The sequence below is a fragment of the Lagopus leucura genome, unplaced genomic scaffold (genome assembly GCF_019238085.1).
Source record: "Lagopus leucura isolate 7727_CA_CO unplaced genomic scaffold, USGS_WTPT01 Super-Scaffold_100009, whole genome shotgun sequence".
NCBI classification, from domain to species: domain Eukaryota; kingdom Metazoa; phylum Chordata; class Aves; order Galliformes; family Phasianidae; genus Lagopus; species Lagopus leucura.
Genome location: NW_024962266.1, coordinates 27,058,246 through 27,073,439, shown reverse-complemented (window position 1 = coordinate 27,073,439; position 15,194 = coordinate 27,058,246). Strand labels below are relative to the sequence as shown.

General features: G+C 40.0%; 1 protein-coding gene across 4 annotated transcripts in view; it reads right to left on the bottom strand.

The window, feature by feature from the left end:
- Nucleotides 1–530: 530 nt before the first annotated feature.
- The window catches only part of ALG6 (ALG6 alpha-1,3-glucosyltransferase), a 20,650-nt gene continuing 5,986 nt past the window's right edge, over nucleotides 531–15,194 (bottom strand). For all 4 annotated transcript variants that reach the window (XM_042874166.1, XM_042874165.1, XM_042874164.1 and 1 more), the window contains exons 4-15: nucleotides 12,811–12,900; nucleotides 11,859–11,947; nucleotides 9,819–9,901; nucleotides 9,078–9,142; nucleotides 6,607–6,792; nucleotides 5,969–6,104; nucleotides 3,851–3,936; nucleotides 3,165–3,249; nucleotides 2,000–2,070; nucleotides 1,605–1,673; nucleotides 1,265–1,463; nucleotides 531–994 (exon numbers count right to left, since the gene is read on the bottom strand). In XM_042874166.1, coding sequence (XP_042730100.1) covers nucleotides 797–994; nucleotides 1,265–1,463; nucleotides 1,605–1,673; nucleotides 2,000–2,070; nucleotides 3,165–3,249; nucleotides 3,851–3,936; nucleotides 5,969–6,104; nucleotides 6,607–6,792; nucleotides 9,078–9,142; nucleotides 9,819–9,901; nucleotides 11,859–11,947; nucleotides 12,811–12,900 — 1,357 coding nt within the window. In that variant the 3' untranslated portion in view covers nucleotides 531–796. The remainder of the gene's footprint in view (nucleotides 995–1,264; nucleotides 1,464–1,604; nucleotides 1,674–1,999; nucleotides 2,071–3,164; nucleotides 3,250–3,850; nucleotides 3,937–5,968; nucleotides 6,105–6,606; nucleotides 6,793–9,077; nucleotides 9,143–9,818; nucleotides 9,902–11,858; nucleotides 11,948–12,810; nucleotides 12,901–15,194) is intronic.

Here is a 15,194-nt window from a genome sequence, read left to right as displayed (position 1 = left end):
CCAACCAGTAAACAGCGTGTCAGTATGGAAACACAGCTGACAGCAGAGCCTACGGGAATGGCAGGCAGTGTTATCTTAGGGGGATGTCTGAAATAATCACTGACCCTTTGCTAGCAGTTGAAAGGAATGTTCCTTTAGTACAGGTAAACTTTTCCACCAGATTGCTCAAACCTTAAGCATTACCACCACCACGCTTGTTTTCTTTTGTTTTAAACACCTGCTGTCAGATGAATTAAGAAAAAGTCATGAAGAAGCAGTCGTTCTGCTCAGACTGCAGCAGCAGGAGCCCTCCACGCTGACACACAGCTTCAAGCAGCAGCCTGGATGACCTGCAGCACTGCATGGGAGAACGACGTGTGCATCGACAGGCTGCACAAGGCAGTTGTTATAAAACAATCCAGCAGCACAACTTGCAGTTACCAGTCAGCAATTACCACTCACCCACACTGTTTCGACTTACTTGTGCTTTCTATGCTGGGAACCACGTGAAAGCCAACAGAACAGTTTGCTTTGCTGATACAGCCAGGACATTTTAACGTTCAAAATTGGTCCTTTATTAGGCAACGACAAGTATTACAGTTCTGAAGAAAACACATCAACTTTCACTTCCAGGTATTCCTTAAAATGCACCTTTAGAACGGTCTTTGATCACCTCATAGCTACATGTGTAACATGTTTCCCAATTTTCATTAGCTTACAGGAATTGTGTGACATCATAAACAAGTTCACCTGCAATGTCAGACACTGCTCACGAAAACCACTGTCCTTTCACAGCTCAGTCCACAGTCTTCACAAGTTAACTGACTTTCTTCTGATTCCTACTATTTTTTGAGTCCCAGAGTATGATTACATTAAAATACACCAAAAAGAATAAAAAATGTAAGCAAGAAATACTGGACACTGACACAGGGAATAAATCCGGGAACCTCTGTGGAGGATGCATGGCAGCACTCATCACAGACAGGACGCCCATCAGGGTTACAGACAGAAGGAACTGTAAGACACAATGACGCGTTAGCTAGCGTTGATTTAACACCTCACATCAACAAGCTGCTCCTTCCATTACTTGGGTGCTCTGTATCCTTCAATCTACACACAGATGACACCACAGGAAAAAAAATAACTTAGCATACCTCTACCCCGACACAACACGGCGTTCCCTGCAGGACGCTTCATTCAGGTATGAACATAACGTGGCTTCGTGCAAATATTTCAGTGCCACGAAGAGCTTTAAGTGAGGGCGGTAGGAATTCAAGTTACTCACCAGATTCCTGACAATCTTGGGAAAGGGCTTCAGCCAAGAGACACAGCCCCGCAGGGACAGGGAGAACGGCTTCAGCTGCAGGTCCTTTGCTGAGGTCTTCTCAAATATTGCAAAGGAAGCCACACAGGCTGACAGGAACGCCAGCGTTGTCACAGCGTAGGCCAACAGCAGGCCGTCTTTCAGAAGAAGAGGCAGCATACTGTTAGAAGACCATGAGCACAGAGGTGAGTGCACACTGAGCTACCTTACACTAAGTGCAAAGAAAGCAGAAAAGAACACACCAGTGCTTAATAGGATCAGGGAAGAACACTTTTAAAATGACGTGAAGTGTCTGACTCACCTGAAAGTTGATACAAGCAGAAACCACGTGGCCATAAAAGGGATTTCATTGATGATTAAGCAGACTGGTCTGAAAAAAAAGAAAAGAGACACACAAACACAGACGTGCTGAGTGAGGAAGGCCCACGGGCAGGCAGGAAGCTCTGCTGCTTCCCTGCTCCTCCAAGCCTCTCACAGAACGTTCAGCCCAGCACAAACACCTGCAGCAGGACTCAGGTAGTGAGCTTACAGCAGGAAAGACCAGCACAGTTGCATTGATATATTCTCATTTACAAGCTACTCAGAACAGCAAGTGTGTATGTAACATCAGCTATATTTATAGGTGAGAAAGCAGCATGCAGTAAGTAATAAGATGAGGAAGACCAGAATGAACATACAGAAAAATAATTTACTTACACTGACACGAGGAGAATAGACTTTTCGTGTACTTGAAAGGAGAACAGGAAAAATGACAACGCACAACTGACCTGAGAAAAGGAAACCAGATACATTTACATTTGTGACTGCAGCACAAAGCACTGCCTTAGGTTCTCTGCTGCCATAGACTTTGTATGGATGTATGAGTTAAGTGAGCTGATTTCTCTAATTCACTGCTACATTTACTCCAGTGCAATTTGCAAGTACACAAAGCCGCTTCTGTAACCACCTACACCTACAGAAAACCCACCCCAAAGCACTGTTACAAGGCTTACCCAGAATTATTCAGAAAACACTTTGTGCAAAGCAGCCCCATTCACAGACCCACTGACAAGCCTCCCCAACACGTGAACACATTGCTACACATCCTCAGTCACAGCAGCAACAGCCCAGCTTGTGAACATCACTCGTGCACAGCATCATCAACAGCCAGTACCCCAAACTGTTTTCAATGTGTTGGGTTTTTTTGCAGCCAAATAGAAACACGCTGGAAGATACACAGCAATGCTCAGGAAGGCTGCATGTTGGCTTTAGGCAACGTTGCAATGAACTCTCAAACAGCACTTACGTAAAATTAAAAATGGAAAACTACCTTATTACTCGAGCATCAGCTCCATAACATTTTGATTTCAAGGCAATATGACTTCATACTTAAGTGACAACAACATAAATGACAGCTGATCAATTCAAAGATATGAGGAGACTGAAATGCAAACATTTGGGAAAATAGCCTAATCTTCTTTTCAAGCTACTGATGAGCTTACAATGCTCACTGTGAGTCTTCTCATAGAACTTTGCAGCCAATGCATTAAAAAAAACAAAAACAAGCACAAGAAAGGAAAAAAATTCAACTCCATAAGAATCTGTTGTGTAGGGGCTCCTCAGAAGTAGATAATAAAAATACAACGCTAAGCTTCCCAAAAACTGAAGCTAAGATTTTAAGTCTGGATGTAAAAGACCAGTCAGACCCTCCCAGCCACCCCCAGCAGCAATATGCTTCTAAAACCACCTTTTCAGCAGAACCAACACAGCACTGAATGGCACACAGTGCTGCACGTGTGGCAGCTCTAAGTAGAACGGTTGGTCACACAGCAGCAGCCAGGGGCAGACCCACAACAAGGAGCAATTAAAAACATGCACTTACCAGTGCTAATTTAAATCCTCGTAGGGATGGCTGCACAGTCAGCTTGATACAAGTAGGAAGCAGGCTCAGGAACGTCACAGCAAAACTAAGGGATTTTGCAAGAAAACTGGTTTGAACATATGAGCAACTACTTCAGTTGTACCACGTAACCACTTCTGAAATCTCTGTGCACCTTAGGAATTTAACAGCAATCTTCAGAAATTAAAAAAAAGATAATAATAATCACTCAGGGAAACAACTACAGATGGAGAGCAGTGAGTGGTTCTCATTGGTAGAAGCGTTTTTGATAAAGGAATAGTTTCCATGAGGATTTCAGCTGCTGTAAATCAAACCCAAACCGTTTGCTTCTCTGGAAAAGAATTCCAACGTTGGAGTATTTTATATATATATTTATATAATGACAACATTAAAACTTGTAATTATTGTTTAAAGAGGAAAGCACGCAGATTTTAATTCAATCCTAGCCAACCAAGTAGCTAAAGAACACTATATAAAAAAGCAGGAAGTTCTGTAGCCGTTCTCCTAACAGTACTTGGGGAACCATTTATCACTGGGAAGAAAAACACAAAGAAAATATTTTTTCAAGATTCTAAACCCCATTTCTTATAATGCATTGAAAAAAATTACTGATTTTGCTAAAAGCACCATAGATGAAATGCACCTTGAGCACTTCAGCTAAGTATTACCTGAGCTTGAGCTGCGTCTGAGGTGATATTACATTCTTTATCTTTATAAGGACACTTAGGCTGCACCAAATGTTGGCTACTTTATCCTGGGGAAGAGAAGCAAACAAACAAGCAGGCAATTAGTCATCAACTGCACCACTAAAGCTTCTGGCAGAGACAGAAAGAGGGTTGGGGGAAAGGGGGACTTTTTGTTTTTTTAAACCATGAATACTGCCAAAATACACTTGTGAGTATGTATCATAATCTGAGGTGTAACTCCAATGATTCTCATTTTCAGTCAAATACAGAGTTTCAAAAAGCCCAGCTGAACAATGTTCTAATGCAAAATAGTTCTCCAGCACGAGAGCCTACGACTGAAGTCACAGATCACACATCTCATGAGAACAAGGCTCAAAACCACCTGTCCCTAGAAAAACTCTGATTAAACAATGGGTGTACGAAACCTTTCCCAAACGTGAAGAGATTCCGTACACTGTCACATTTCATTACATACCTGAATGTATTTAGCTGTGCTTACTGCTTGCTAGCAATGACAGAGTTAACCACTAATAAATCAAGAAGTCTAAAGACATTAGCAGTTGTGCTAGGATCACTTTCAAAATTAAATTTGTAACTACAGCTATCATGCTCATGAAACTCATCCCTAAACAGCTGCTTGAAACACAGCTGTGTAGACATAACAGCAAGAGAGCTACCAGCACCAACAACTGAGCCACCTTCCTCATATGCTCACCAGCAATACAGAGTATGTGCTTCAAATCCACTGAGGATTACAAGTGAACAGAGGGTTTGGCAGCACCAGCACACACACTACTTAATAGCCAATCTGATTTTACAACCATCAGCATTTGTTACTGCTTCTGTAAATGGGAACCAATTCAAAGAACCTGTTACATGCAGCCCAGTATAAATTTACTGCACATTGCTTACGTGGACAATTTCTCATTTTATCTAGATTAGCATCCAGCAGGTCAGTCCCTCATCAACTCACAAAATATCTGGGCTAATATTAGACTAAAATCCCGAAGCTTTTTCAGACTCACTGGTTATTGTCACTTACAAACATTATTTTTAAACTCTGAACTGCATAAAAACGTATAGTTTTGGTCACCACACTATTAATAAATTTCAGATAATTCCCAAGGAATAGGGCCGTTGTTTTTCAGGGGATTGAGGAGGTCTTTTGTGCACTTGCTTATTAAACAGCAACGCGAAACCACAGCATATACTGTGAGAATGCTGTCACCTCAATAAAGCACTGCCTGCAGTACAGTAGCTTCAGATTCTCAAGGAAAAAAAAAAGACAGTTGAGCTATGATTTATATCTAAAGAAGATTAAAAGAAAATTCAAGATGAGCCCAATGTGCTTTTGCTTAAATCCCTGCAACATCAAAAGAAATAAAAGTCAGAGCTTCATTTCCTGGGTTCAACTTGAAGTTGAGAACTGGCTTCTGCAAACGGGACAGTAAGTTTTGTGCCATGTTAAGCAAAGCACCGACAGCACCCTGTTACTTTGGGAAGGAGCACCACTTCTGTACCAGTGATACTCCTGTAAACAAGTCTTGCTTTACTGGATCAAGGCTGCAGCACTCAGCACTGCGCAGTATGCAAGTGTGAACAGCCTGGGGAAAGGAAAAGAACAGATCCACGACTTCTGGGGAAAAAATTGAGGAGACTTGCACTAAAAGTACGAGTCAGGTTAAAAAGGAACATCTACACTGCACTCAAATTAGTTGGTTTCTGCTCTTAAATCCTGTCAAAAAAAGCTGAGCAGAATCAAAGAGACTGAATCTGCTAACATTTAAGGTTATATCTTCTGACACTGTCAATTACTATGGAATCCATCTCAGTGGAAAAATGTGTGGATTGAAGTATGAGTTTGATGATGGGATAAGTGTTGTCTACTCGTATAATATCCTGGAAGATGCCAGCTGAGCTGGGGTTAAATACTGGATTAAATAACTGGCAAGAAATGACTGCTGAAGAAGCCATCTCAAATTACGAGTTCTGTGGTGTGTCTCCCACATGAAATCCCTAAAGGTCACAATGAAGGTTTCTCAAGGGATCTAAGAATACAGAACATTTGCAGCAGGGTGGGGGAGAAGAAAACATGCATGCCTCAAACAAGCCTCGGTCAATGGGAAAGAGTCTTCTGAGTACTTGCATGATTTGTTCCACATCAGTACAGAATGGGAGCCAGCAGACAGCAAAGGAAACCACCACTGTCCCTGCTAATTTAATTAACAACAGTAACCTGCAATAAAGAGAAAAGTTTGCATCAGAGACGATAAAGACAGCTACTGGTAACAAAAGTCAGTTCTTTCTTTATAAGTTAAGTCTTTTTTTAAAAAGAGAACTGAAGGTAACCAGCCTGAACAAGAAGAGGCACCAGTACCACAGGAAAAGCTCATCATCCCCAGATTAGCAAGAACAACTCCATGAGAAGCGGAGAGCTACTGCTGTCCATCTAATCTGGTTGTCCATCGGGTTGCCCATCATAGCCCACATTTAATCTAGCAGACAGAAGGCAGAGTCCTGAGGAGAGACAGCTGAAGAGATTTTGCTCTCTTTACGTGGAAATACTTCATGTAGATTTCAACAAGAAACGCTTGTTTTGTGGGAGAGGAACACATTAGGACAAGGTATCTTCCACTAGAAATCAATTCAGCAATGAGAACATAAAGAGAATCACATTCTCAGTGCCAGGCTGCCTGAGTGTATTCTTAAGCAAAATCAAATGCTTTACAGCCACTTACCCCTTTCCTTTCAGTCCCTTCTTGAAACATTTTCCAAGCAAATAGCAAAAAAAAGGCAGAGAATGGTAGAGTTCCATTTGCTTATAATTTAAGGCCAAGCAAAATGCTACCGACCCCAGAAGGTCCCAGTCATAAGACAAGCAGAGCACACCCCACAAGGCAAATCCAAGGCTCACTGAGTTGTATATGTTTTTTTTTATGTTAAGGACAAGATGCACATCTCAGTACTGGAAATTAGTAATGAGTGCCCTGAGGGACAAGTGTAAAATTACATGCAAAGTAAGTTGCCCCTGGTTTTAAAAACCACATTGTCAGTTGTGGTTATTTTCATCAGAGAAATACTTCTATTTAAAGCCTTTAAAAAAAAAAAAATACTTCTAAGACTTAACTCAAGAATTACATGGGCAAAAATGAGAACAAATCTTGCATTTAAGTTAATTATACAAGTAACACATTGTCAGTCAACCAAGCTTTGAGCTGAACTAGTAACAAAATGCAGTGAGATCCATCAGAATAAATGTTTCTTCTATGGAATTTCCATAATTAAAGCTTTCACGAGCCTCTCCTCTCACAAACATACTTAAAGAACATTCAAGTGTTGGTATGTACATTGTGTATCCTTTACCTCCAGGACTGCTGTGCGTATGTGAGATACAATATTACATGCACAACGCACCCTCATGCACCAGGAGATCCCTTAGTGGCTGAAACTGCACAAACCATGAATAAGAGTAACTAAAAGCAGAGACATCCCTTGGATTTTGAAAACAGGTTCCTAAACTCAGCTGAAGGCTGAAAGTTAGTTACAATTAAATACAACAGAAGACAAAGCTTTGTCTCCTACCCTTACTCTCACACCACGGCAGAAACTATCAGATATGCTCATGTTCTCTATCCTGTTTTCTCCTTGTCAGTAGAAGTAGCTATAACAACGCATTCAGATAATCTCAATTGTTTCCAACCCACTCAAATTTCCCATCCAAAATCACCACAAATATTTGAGATCTCATCAATTTCACGCTGACAAATTGTTAAACCGACAGCTGTGATCTTTAAGGGATGTGCAGCAGCAGTTAAGGTTAAGTAAACCTATTGACTTCCTGGGAGCTGGTGACAAATAGTAAAGTTATTCACAGTCATTGGGCTGGAAGAGACCACAGGAGACCGTGCAGTACATCACTCTGCTCTACCTATGCCATTACTGATGTCACACATCTTTTCTTAAGGAACTTTGTGCTGCAGATTCCACAGCTTCTACTGACAACCTATTCCAGCACATTAGTGTGATTAAGGTTCAAGATATTTATGTATGTATTTGCAAACCAAATATTCCCTAGGTTAGCCTACAGACATTACTGCTTATTCCATACACTATAAGAGACACGCACACACACACACACACACACACACACACACACAAAAATCCTGCCAAGCAGATTGTCTTCCTTTTTTTATCTCTCTTACACATCAGAACTAAACCCCGGGCCTTCTACTGTTCTACCAGCTCCTCTCATCTAAGATGAGCTGCATTCGTCCTATTCCTGGCTGTACATGATGCCTGTTTAAAGATGATCTATACCTTTAGGTCAGGTCAACAACAGAATATCAGAATTCCTGAACTGTAACTCAAATATCTAATAGTAATATGATTTTTCTTCTTCCTTTCAAGAGCTTCTTTCTGAGATGCTTTGCCATCCAAGCCCAAAATGTATTTTTCTTGGAAGAGAAATCCAAATTAGTAAATTTGTTTAGCTGATGCTGAGATTTCATCCCTTAAAATACTTCAGTGCCCACATTTATCACCTGCAGGACTGTGTCCCTCCGTGAGCTGCCACTGAGCAGCACAGCCTGGAACAGCCAGCTAACAACATTTACTTGCTGATGGGCAAAGCAGGCATAAGAACAGAAACATTAAGATTGACATGTGGGGGTGTCTACCACCAACACTGACTAATTAGCTCCGCTAATTAGGTCCAGTGACACAGCTCAGATGCCTAACTCCTAAATGGCTAAGCATTATGCAACGTGCATCCAGCCCTGAGTAACTGCAAGGACAAGATGGAATGGCACGCCTTAGAGAAACGAGCATTTGACACTACTGTGCTTGACGTGCTCTTCTGCTCTCAAAAAGATCTCAGGCGATTCCTTTTCCAAACAAATCACAGGAGCACAAGCCATCCTTCTTTTCAGTCATACTACCATTGACACTTCCAGCAATAAAATGACTGACAGAAATACAAGCTTGAGGCACAGAAAGAACATTATTTGTGTTTGGATTGATTTGTCCCAATGGCAACTCTTCATCTCCAATATATCCCAGACGTACGGTTTGCTCTCCAGTTCTGCTCTGTGGTTGGCAGAGGCCCCTCAGATGAAATCATCTGCCTCCCTCCCAGCGAAAGACAATTACTGAAAGAGCAGCATTACTTCATAAATGCAAACTCCTTTCACTACACTGCAAAAAAGGATACTGGAAGTGTCCATGGTCAACAAGAATGAGGCCTGGATAAAGAAGTATGCAGAGAGCACTGGAAACCTGAACAGAAGGATCAAAAAAATAAAGAAAATCAGCTTAAGAATTAGACATAAAGAACTTACACTACAACTCCAATAGATAAATTTGCCCCTCCATGGTGCATCCTAGATGTAGGAATCTTTCTCTCCAATTAATCTTCTGTCAGCAATATTTTGAGGAATAAAAATGGGTACAGAATTTCCATAAACAAGAAAACACTGAACTGAATGAAGCCCAGCCTGCTCTTTGCCAGCCAGCTCAGAAATCCCCCACTCCCATCCTAAGCCTCAAAACCACTCCAAAAATGGGAAGACTTTCTATTCCAGAAGAAAATTGGTTCTGCCACAAGCAGGGTGCAAGGCACAGCAGTCCAAACATCACAGCTCAAATCTTGTTTCTACCAATCAAGCAGTACATTCAGAAAGAAATACAATTCAGTAGTTCATGGCTACTAAACTTCAGTAGCAATAACAAGATGCACTGAAGACTTTAAAATAATTGCTGTAAAATAAATTAATGGCTTTTTTTCTTCACTGAAAAGTTGCTAGTATGAACTATACAGATTGTCATTGGTTTTATGTGAATTGACACCAGTGCTCTAGACATTAACCAACTCTCACCCTGTTCAATTTCTATCATTTTGACACCATGGCTTTTATTTTTTTGTCTTTTAATTACACAAATATCAGATACTTGCCTTCTTCTTAGTAGATGTTTCCTTTAAGGAACAGCAATATAAAATAACTGCAGGAATATAAATCAGCAGATCAGCAACAAACACTGAAAAATAAAGATAAAGTTCACATTAGAATCCTCCCTCATAACTCATCTTAACACAATTTACATCGCCTATGTTCATCTGGGCTGTGAATATTTTACTGCTTGACTTTAACCTTCTGATGTTCCACATCTTGTTTGCATCCCATGTAAAAACTCAGAGTGCTGGAGTCAGATCTGTTGACTACCTTTGGATGTGGGCTTTGCAGCTGTATCTTAATGTGAAAACTCCACATTAGTCACTCAAGTCACCTGAAGCTCAAGAGGCAGGCATTACAGTTTCAGCTGAATATGCTTTTCTATTGTCTTACATTGTATTGCAGTACGTTGTTGTTTCAAGGACGGCTCAAATTTGGCAGTCACACTGCATCTAAATATTTTACATAAGACAGTGCAAAAATACAGGCAAGCAAACATTACAATACCCAACAGTTCTTCATTAGAATAAACAGAGTCATTACACTTTAAAGGACAAAAAGAAAATGGTCTAGATAATGTTCCTAACACTAACATTTCTGATGCCCAAAGGCTGCTGCTTCCATGTGTTCAGCTGTCCTGACTTCTGGCACAGCCTCAGTCAATAACGGGGCACACTGCAGTTCCTCACATGCCGAAATGAGAGAAGGCATTCTTAATTCTCAAAAGAAATCGACTACAACTAGATCCAATGAAGCTTTTTTTTTTTTTTTTGGTCAGAATATATAGTTCAAAGCCATAAAAGTATGTAACAAGCTTTAGATTATAAAAAAACTCCAACTTATTTTTGTGTTAGCTACTATGGACGTGGCCAAACAGACTAAATTAGTGCCTTGGTTTTCATAGTCTGCCTACAGCAAGTAGTTGTAAGAGGGCCAGCGAGACAAGAACCAGCAGGTTCATCTGCCCAGGATTACCTCAAAACCAGCAGCTGAATTCTTCTGGATTGTTGCCTTAAAAGCTTCAGCTTACATTATTTCTATAAGCAGATTTCAGAAAGTGTGCAATTATTCCAAGAGGAAAAACACACTTTGCTTTTTTTCATCACAGGCTTTAGAAGAAAATGTTTATAAAGGCATCAGTTATTTAGTATAATAATAATTCTGCAGATTTAAGCCACAATTAAACAAATATACCCAAGGCATTAGCAAAACAAATACGCTGACACTTAATATAAAGGTGTAACAGGAACAGCTGACACTGAATGTTCTGAATTATTTTAATGCATTATTTTAATGGCTGTTGTTTAAGAAGTGTTTAATCAGTACTCCTGGATCTATCAGTGGTTCATCAAGTGAGTTGATTCCAGAATTAATACAGATCATTTCAAGGATAATTAAGTTTTAGAGATTTTTTTGTTTCAATTCAATCGATTATTAGAGACCAGACTGAGAGGCTCATGAAGTACAGAAAAGTTATTGATGAACAGCAAGTTCTGCCACTGTAATCAGAAAGCATTTTCTGCAACAGTATCAGTACCTGAAGCAAAGGACAGGTTTAAATGCTAGGAAACAGTAACAAGGTAATTTGGCATCTGGTGCTCTGAGAACAAAAGCCCACTGGATGCACTGTTTGTTGTTCTTTTGAAAGGAAGATTAATTCAGTTACTTACATTCTTTTTCTACCCTTATCTCTGTCAGAGCAGTTTGAAAGAATCAAATGGTCAGAAAAGTGACTGCATGGAGGTGACATCCAGCATAGAAGTACTAAAATACACTTCTACTTCTTATTAACAAATTTATTTCCAGGAAATAGTGACTATTAAAAAAAAAAAAAAAAAAAAAAGTGGTATCTTTAAAACATCAAATATCTCCCACTGCCAGGTAAGGTATAAAAGCTCACAATAAAGACCTTTCAGCAAAGCCACCCAAGTCGAAGAGCTGAGCAACTGGTGAAAACAGGTGTATGAAATTAAGCATGCTAAATTAATAAGCCAGACCGAACTGTGAGCATCCCACAACCAAAGGAAATATCATTTTCCTACCTGTTGTACGCATAAATAACTTATGTGACTGACTCTCATAGCCCCGAGATGCGTGGAGAGCAATCCAATCAGGATTTATTAACTTTGCACTGTAAAACAAAGTACAGACACATCAAAATGGAGACAGTTCTCATTTCCCTCTACACTCCTTTCTGTAATAAAGATGACACGCACAGGAGCATATTCCAAGTATTAAGATGAATGAGAAGAAATATTTCAAAAAGCAATAGTGATCAATGAAAGGTTTTTGTCACCACTAGATCTGCTTATGCTATAGAATTCAGCTATTAAAAAGAAAGGGAATGCACTATTTATTAGGACAAGCTAACTACCTTCAGTCTAGTTCCACTGACTTTTAAAAAAACAATTGTAAATACCTTCCATGCTTAAGTATTAAATATAAACCATTTACAGTTCACATAGATGCCCCACATAACTGTGCCTGTGCACTTTAACCTACATTCTTATTCCATAAGTCTCATTCCAACGGCAGTAAAGCTCTTGTGGAAAAAGTATTCCAACAACAGAATTCTATTTACATGATATCCAGTCATCAAATGTCACCCAGGCTCTCAATACAAGAGAGGTTTCCCATGCAGCGCACTCAAATCCTACAACTTTTTTTCTGTACATCACTGATCCAACAGCTTCCAGGGAAAGACTAGAATTCAAGTCGTATCAAAATCTGATGAAAGTTCAGGGCCTGGCAAAATAACAAAACCCTTCGGCTCCTCTCACAATAATTAAGAGACAAAAATAGCAGTACTGGCCTCAAGCAACAGGGATCCCCATTTTATTTATTTCCCTGGCTTTAAAGTAGCAAACAATGCTTTCCATCTCATCAGACTGATAGCTCTCAGCTCCTGTTCTCACTCCTCAGGGAGGAGAGACAAGAGGGAAATTGGTGCTTTGCATTCTCCACTGTAGGAAATACTTGAAATAATGAACTTACACATAAGCACACAGAAAGCTGTGATAGGCAGTAAGAGGTGGATAATCAAGGCCCCAGTACAGCAAGTTGTTATCACTTGTATTGAAGTACCTAAGGAAAAAAATTCCACATACATAAATAAATACATGCACAGGTATAAAAAGAATCATAGAATCACTCAGCTAAGGATCTACATTTCCAGCTTTGCTTTTGCTCAAGGAAAAGACTGAACATTACACCATTTTTTTATTTTATTTTATTTTTTTAATCAATGTACTCAAATTTCACAGATGTTGCTGACTTCCTTTTAGCTGCTTTACTTTACACACAAAAAAATCTGAAGCAACAAAACAAAAGCCATTCAAAATGCACTCATTTGTGTTTGCAAAACAGAAGACCTGAAAACCAACCAAACTACTCTTGGAGCTTCCTTACCTGAAGAGGAAAAAAAATCCTTCACATGAGTTGCATTTGATAAGAATCCAGAGATTTAAGACAAAGCCTGCACAAACTCAGTATCTGCAGTTGTAGATATTTATGTGGAAAGTTCTGCAGATCCTCATCTACAAACACAACCTATACATCTCATGTATGTTGATTATCCCAGAAGACAGCAGTCAATTTGCCAAAAAGGAAATAGGATCAATGCAATTAAACAGAGATTTCAAAAGAATGGAAATTTACTAATTGTTTCTCTTATAATAGTCCCAGGTTCCTCCTTTTTCTTCCTGGACTTGGATGGCACATTTAATAAGCAACAACCATTTCTGAACAGTTGAGATTTACCTGCCACTCCTGCACTTGTGTAACTTACAAAGCTGAGAACTGCCTCTGCTCAGCATACCAACACTCTGAAAAAGCCTCACTGGAAGTGAAGCTGCTGGAAAACAACTCAGCAGAAGTAAAAAAGGCAATATCAAGCTGTATCACAGGTAAAGGCCAGCACAGACATGGAAGAAAGTATGGCACACCAGGTTTAGTGAGGCAACTCCATCAGCGTGAATGTAGGAGCCAGGAGGCAAGGAAAGTTTTAGAAAGCAAACCAAGTGAAGGCAGTAATGCCTCCTGAATAGCCAACAGGTCACGAATCTCAAGCAGTTGTGTCAGCCACGACCACTTCACCTGCCCCTACCTCAGAGGAGAACTCAGGAGGAAGACATGAGAGACACAAAGAAAAAGGACTTTCCTGTTTGTAATTCCCTCATGCCAGCCTTTCTATGGAAGGCTGACAGCAGCTAGAATTAAGTCACCTCCAAATGAGAAACAGGGCTTTATCCAAGAAAAACAGACATTACAAACATGAGGCATCAGATCCTTCATACCTTACAGCAAGAAAGACTTACTAGTCTATTCTAACTACCAAGGCGCAAGCTCTTGCATTTTCCAGTTTCCCCTTTCCAACTCAAGTTTTTTGACATTTATTATTCTAAATGATGTTTCTTGAATTCCTTATGAGCTGTCTGAAATATCTTATGAACTCATGATAAGTCATATTTCTTCGAGCTGCATCTCTGGTTCTTATTTTACCATTCAACATTGCTCACACCAAAGCAGTTCTGATTCTTCACACAGATTTTAGCAGCCTGCCACTTGGTGGAAAGCTTTCCAGTTAAGCCGCATGCTGGTTTTGTGATTTTACCTTCTGTAAACTCATAGCTCCAACAGAAACCCAGTAACACTTAGCAAAAACCAAACAAAAAACCCTTCAGAGATTCAATTAGCAGTATAAGACATTTTAATAAGAAAGGATGCTTTTTACATAGCTGTTAATACATAACGAGAAGATCTAAAGATACAAAGCTACTTAAATCCTTACTCTGGCATTTAAGAAAAATGTTTTTTGAATCATTGGAAACACGCATGGAATATGCAGCTATGTTACCCATGCAGGTCTGTGCAATGGTAATAATGACAAATTCTGTGGGGGAAAAAAAGATCAGGAGATCTAAAAATCTGATAGGACTGCATTCTCATAAGAGAACTGCTCTATTTACTTAAATAAATGTACACAACGTGCTTGCTGAACAGAGAGCTTTTCTAAATACTAAGCAAATAATACTAGAAGTGATTCAAATCTCAGCCTCAAATCTGAACGTTTATTTTCTCCATGTACCAGAGCAGCATCTCTTGGTACGTTCATTTCTGTAATACAGGAGGGGAAAGAAAGCTCCGCTTTCTTCTGCAAAGCAATCCCTCGCGTGTCAGCTGAAATGTCCTTTCCAAACTCCCAAGACAAAGTACCACTTCACTGCACATTTCTGTTTCCAAAGCGGCCCCAATCTGAAAAACTTCTGTCCTAAATAAAACAAAGACCCAATACAACAAGACGGCAATGCCCAAGCGGCAGCCCATGGGCTAAACCCAGCCTGCAACCCAGCCTGCAACCCAGCCTGCAACCCAGCCTG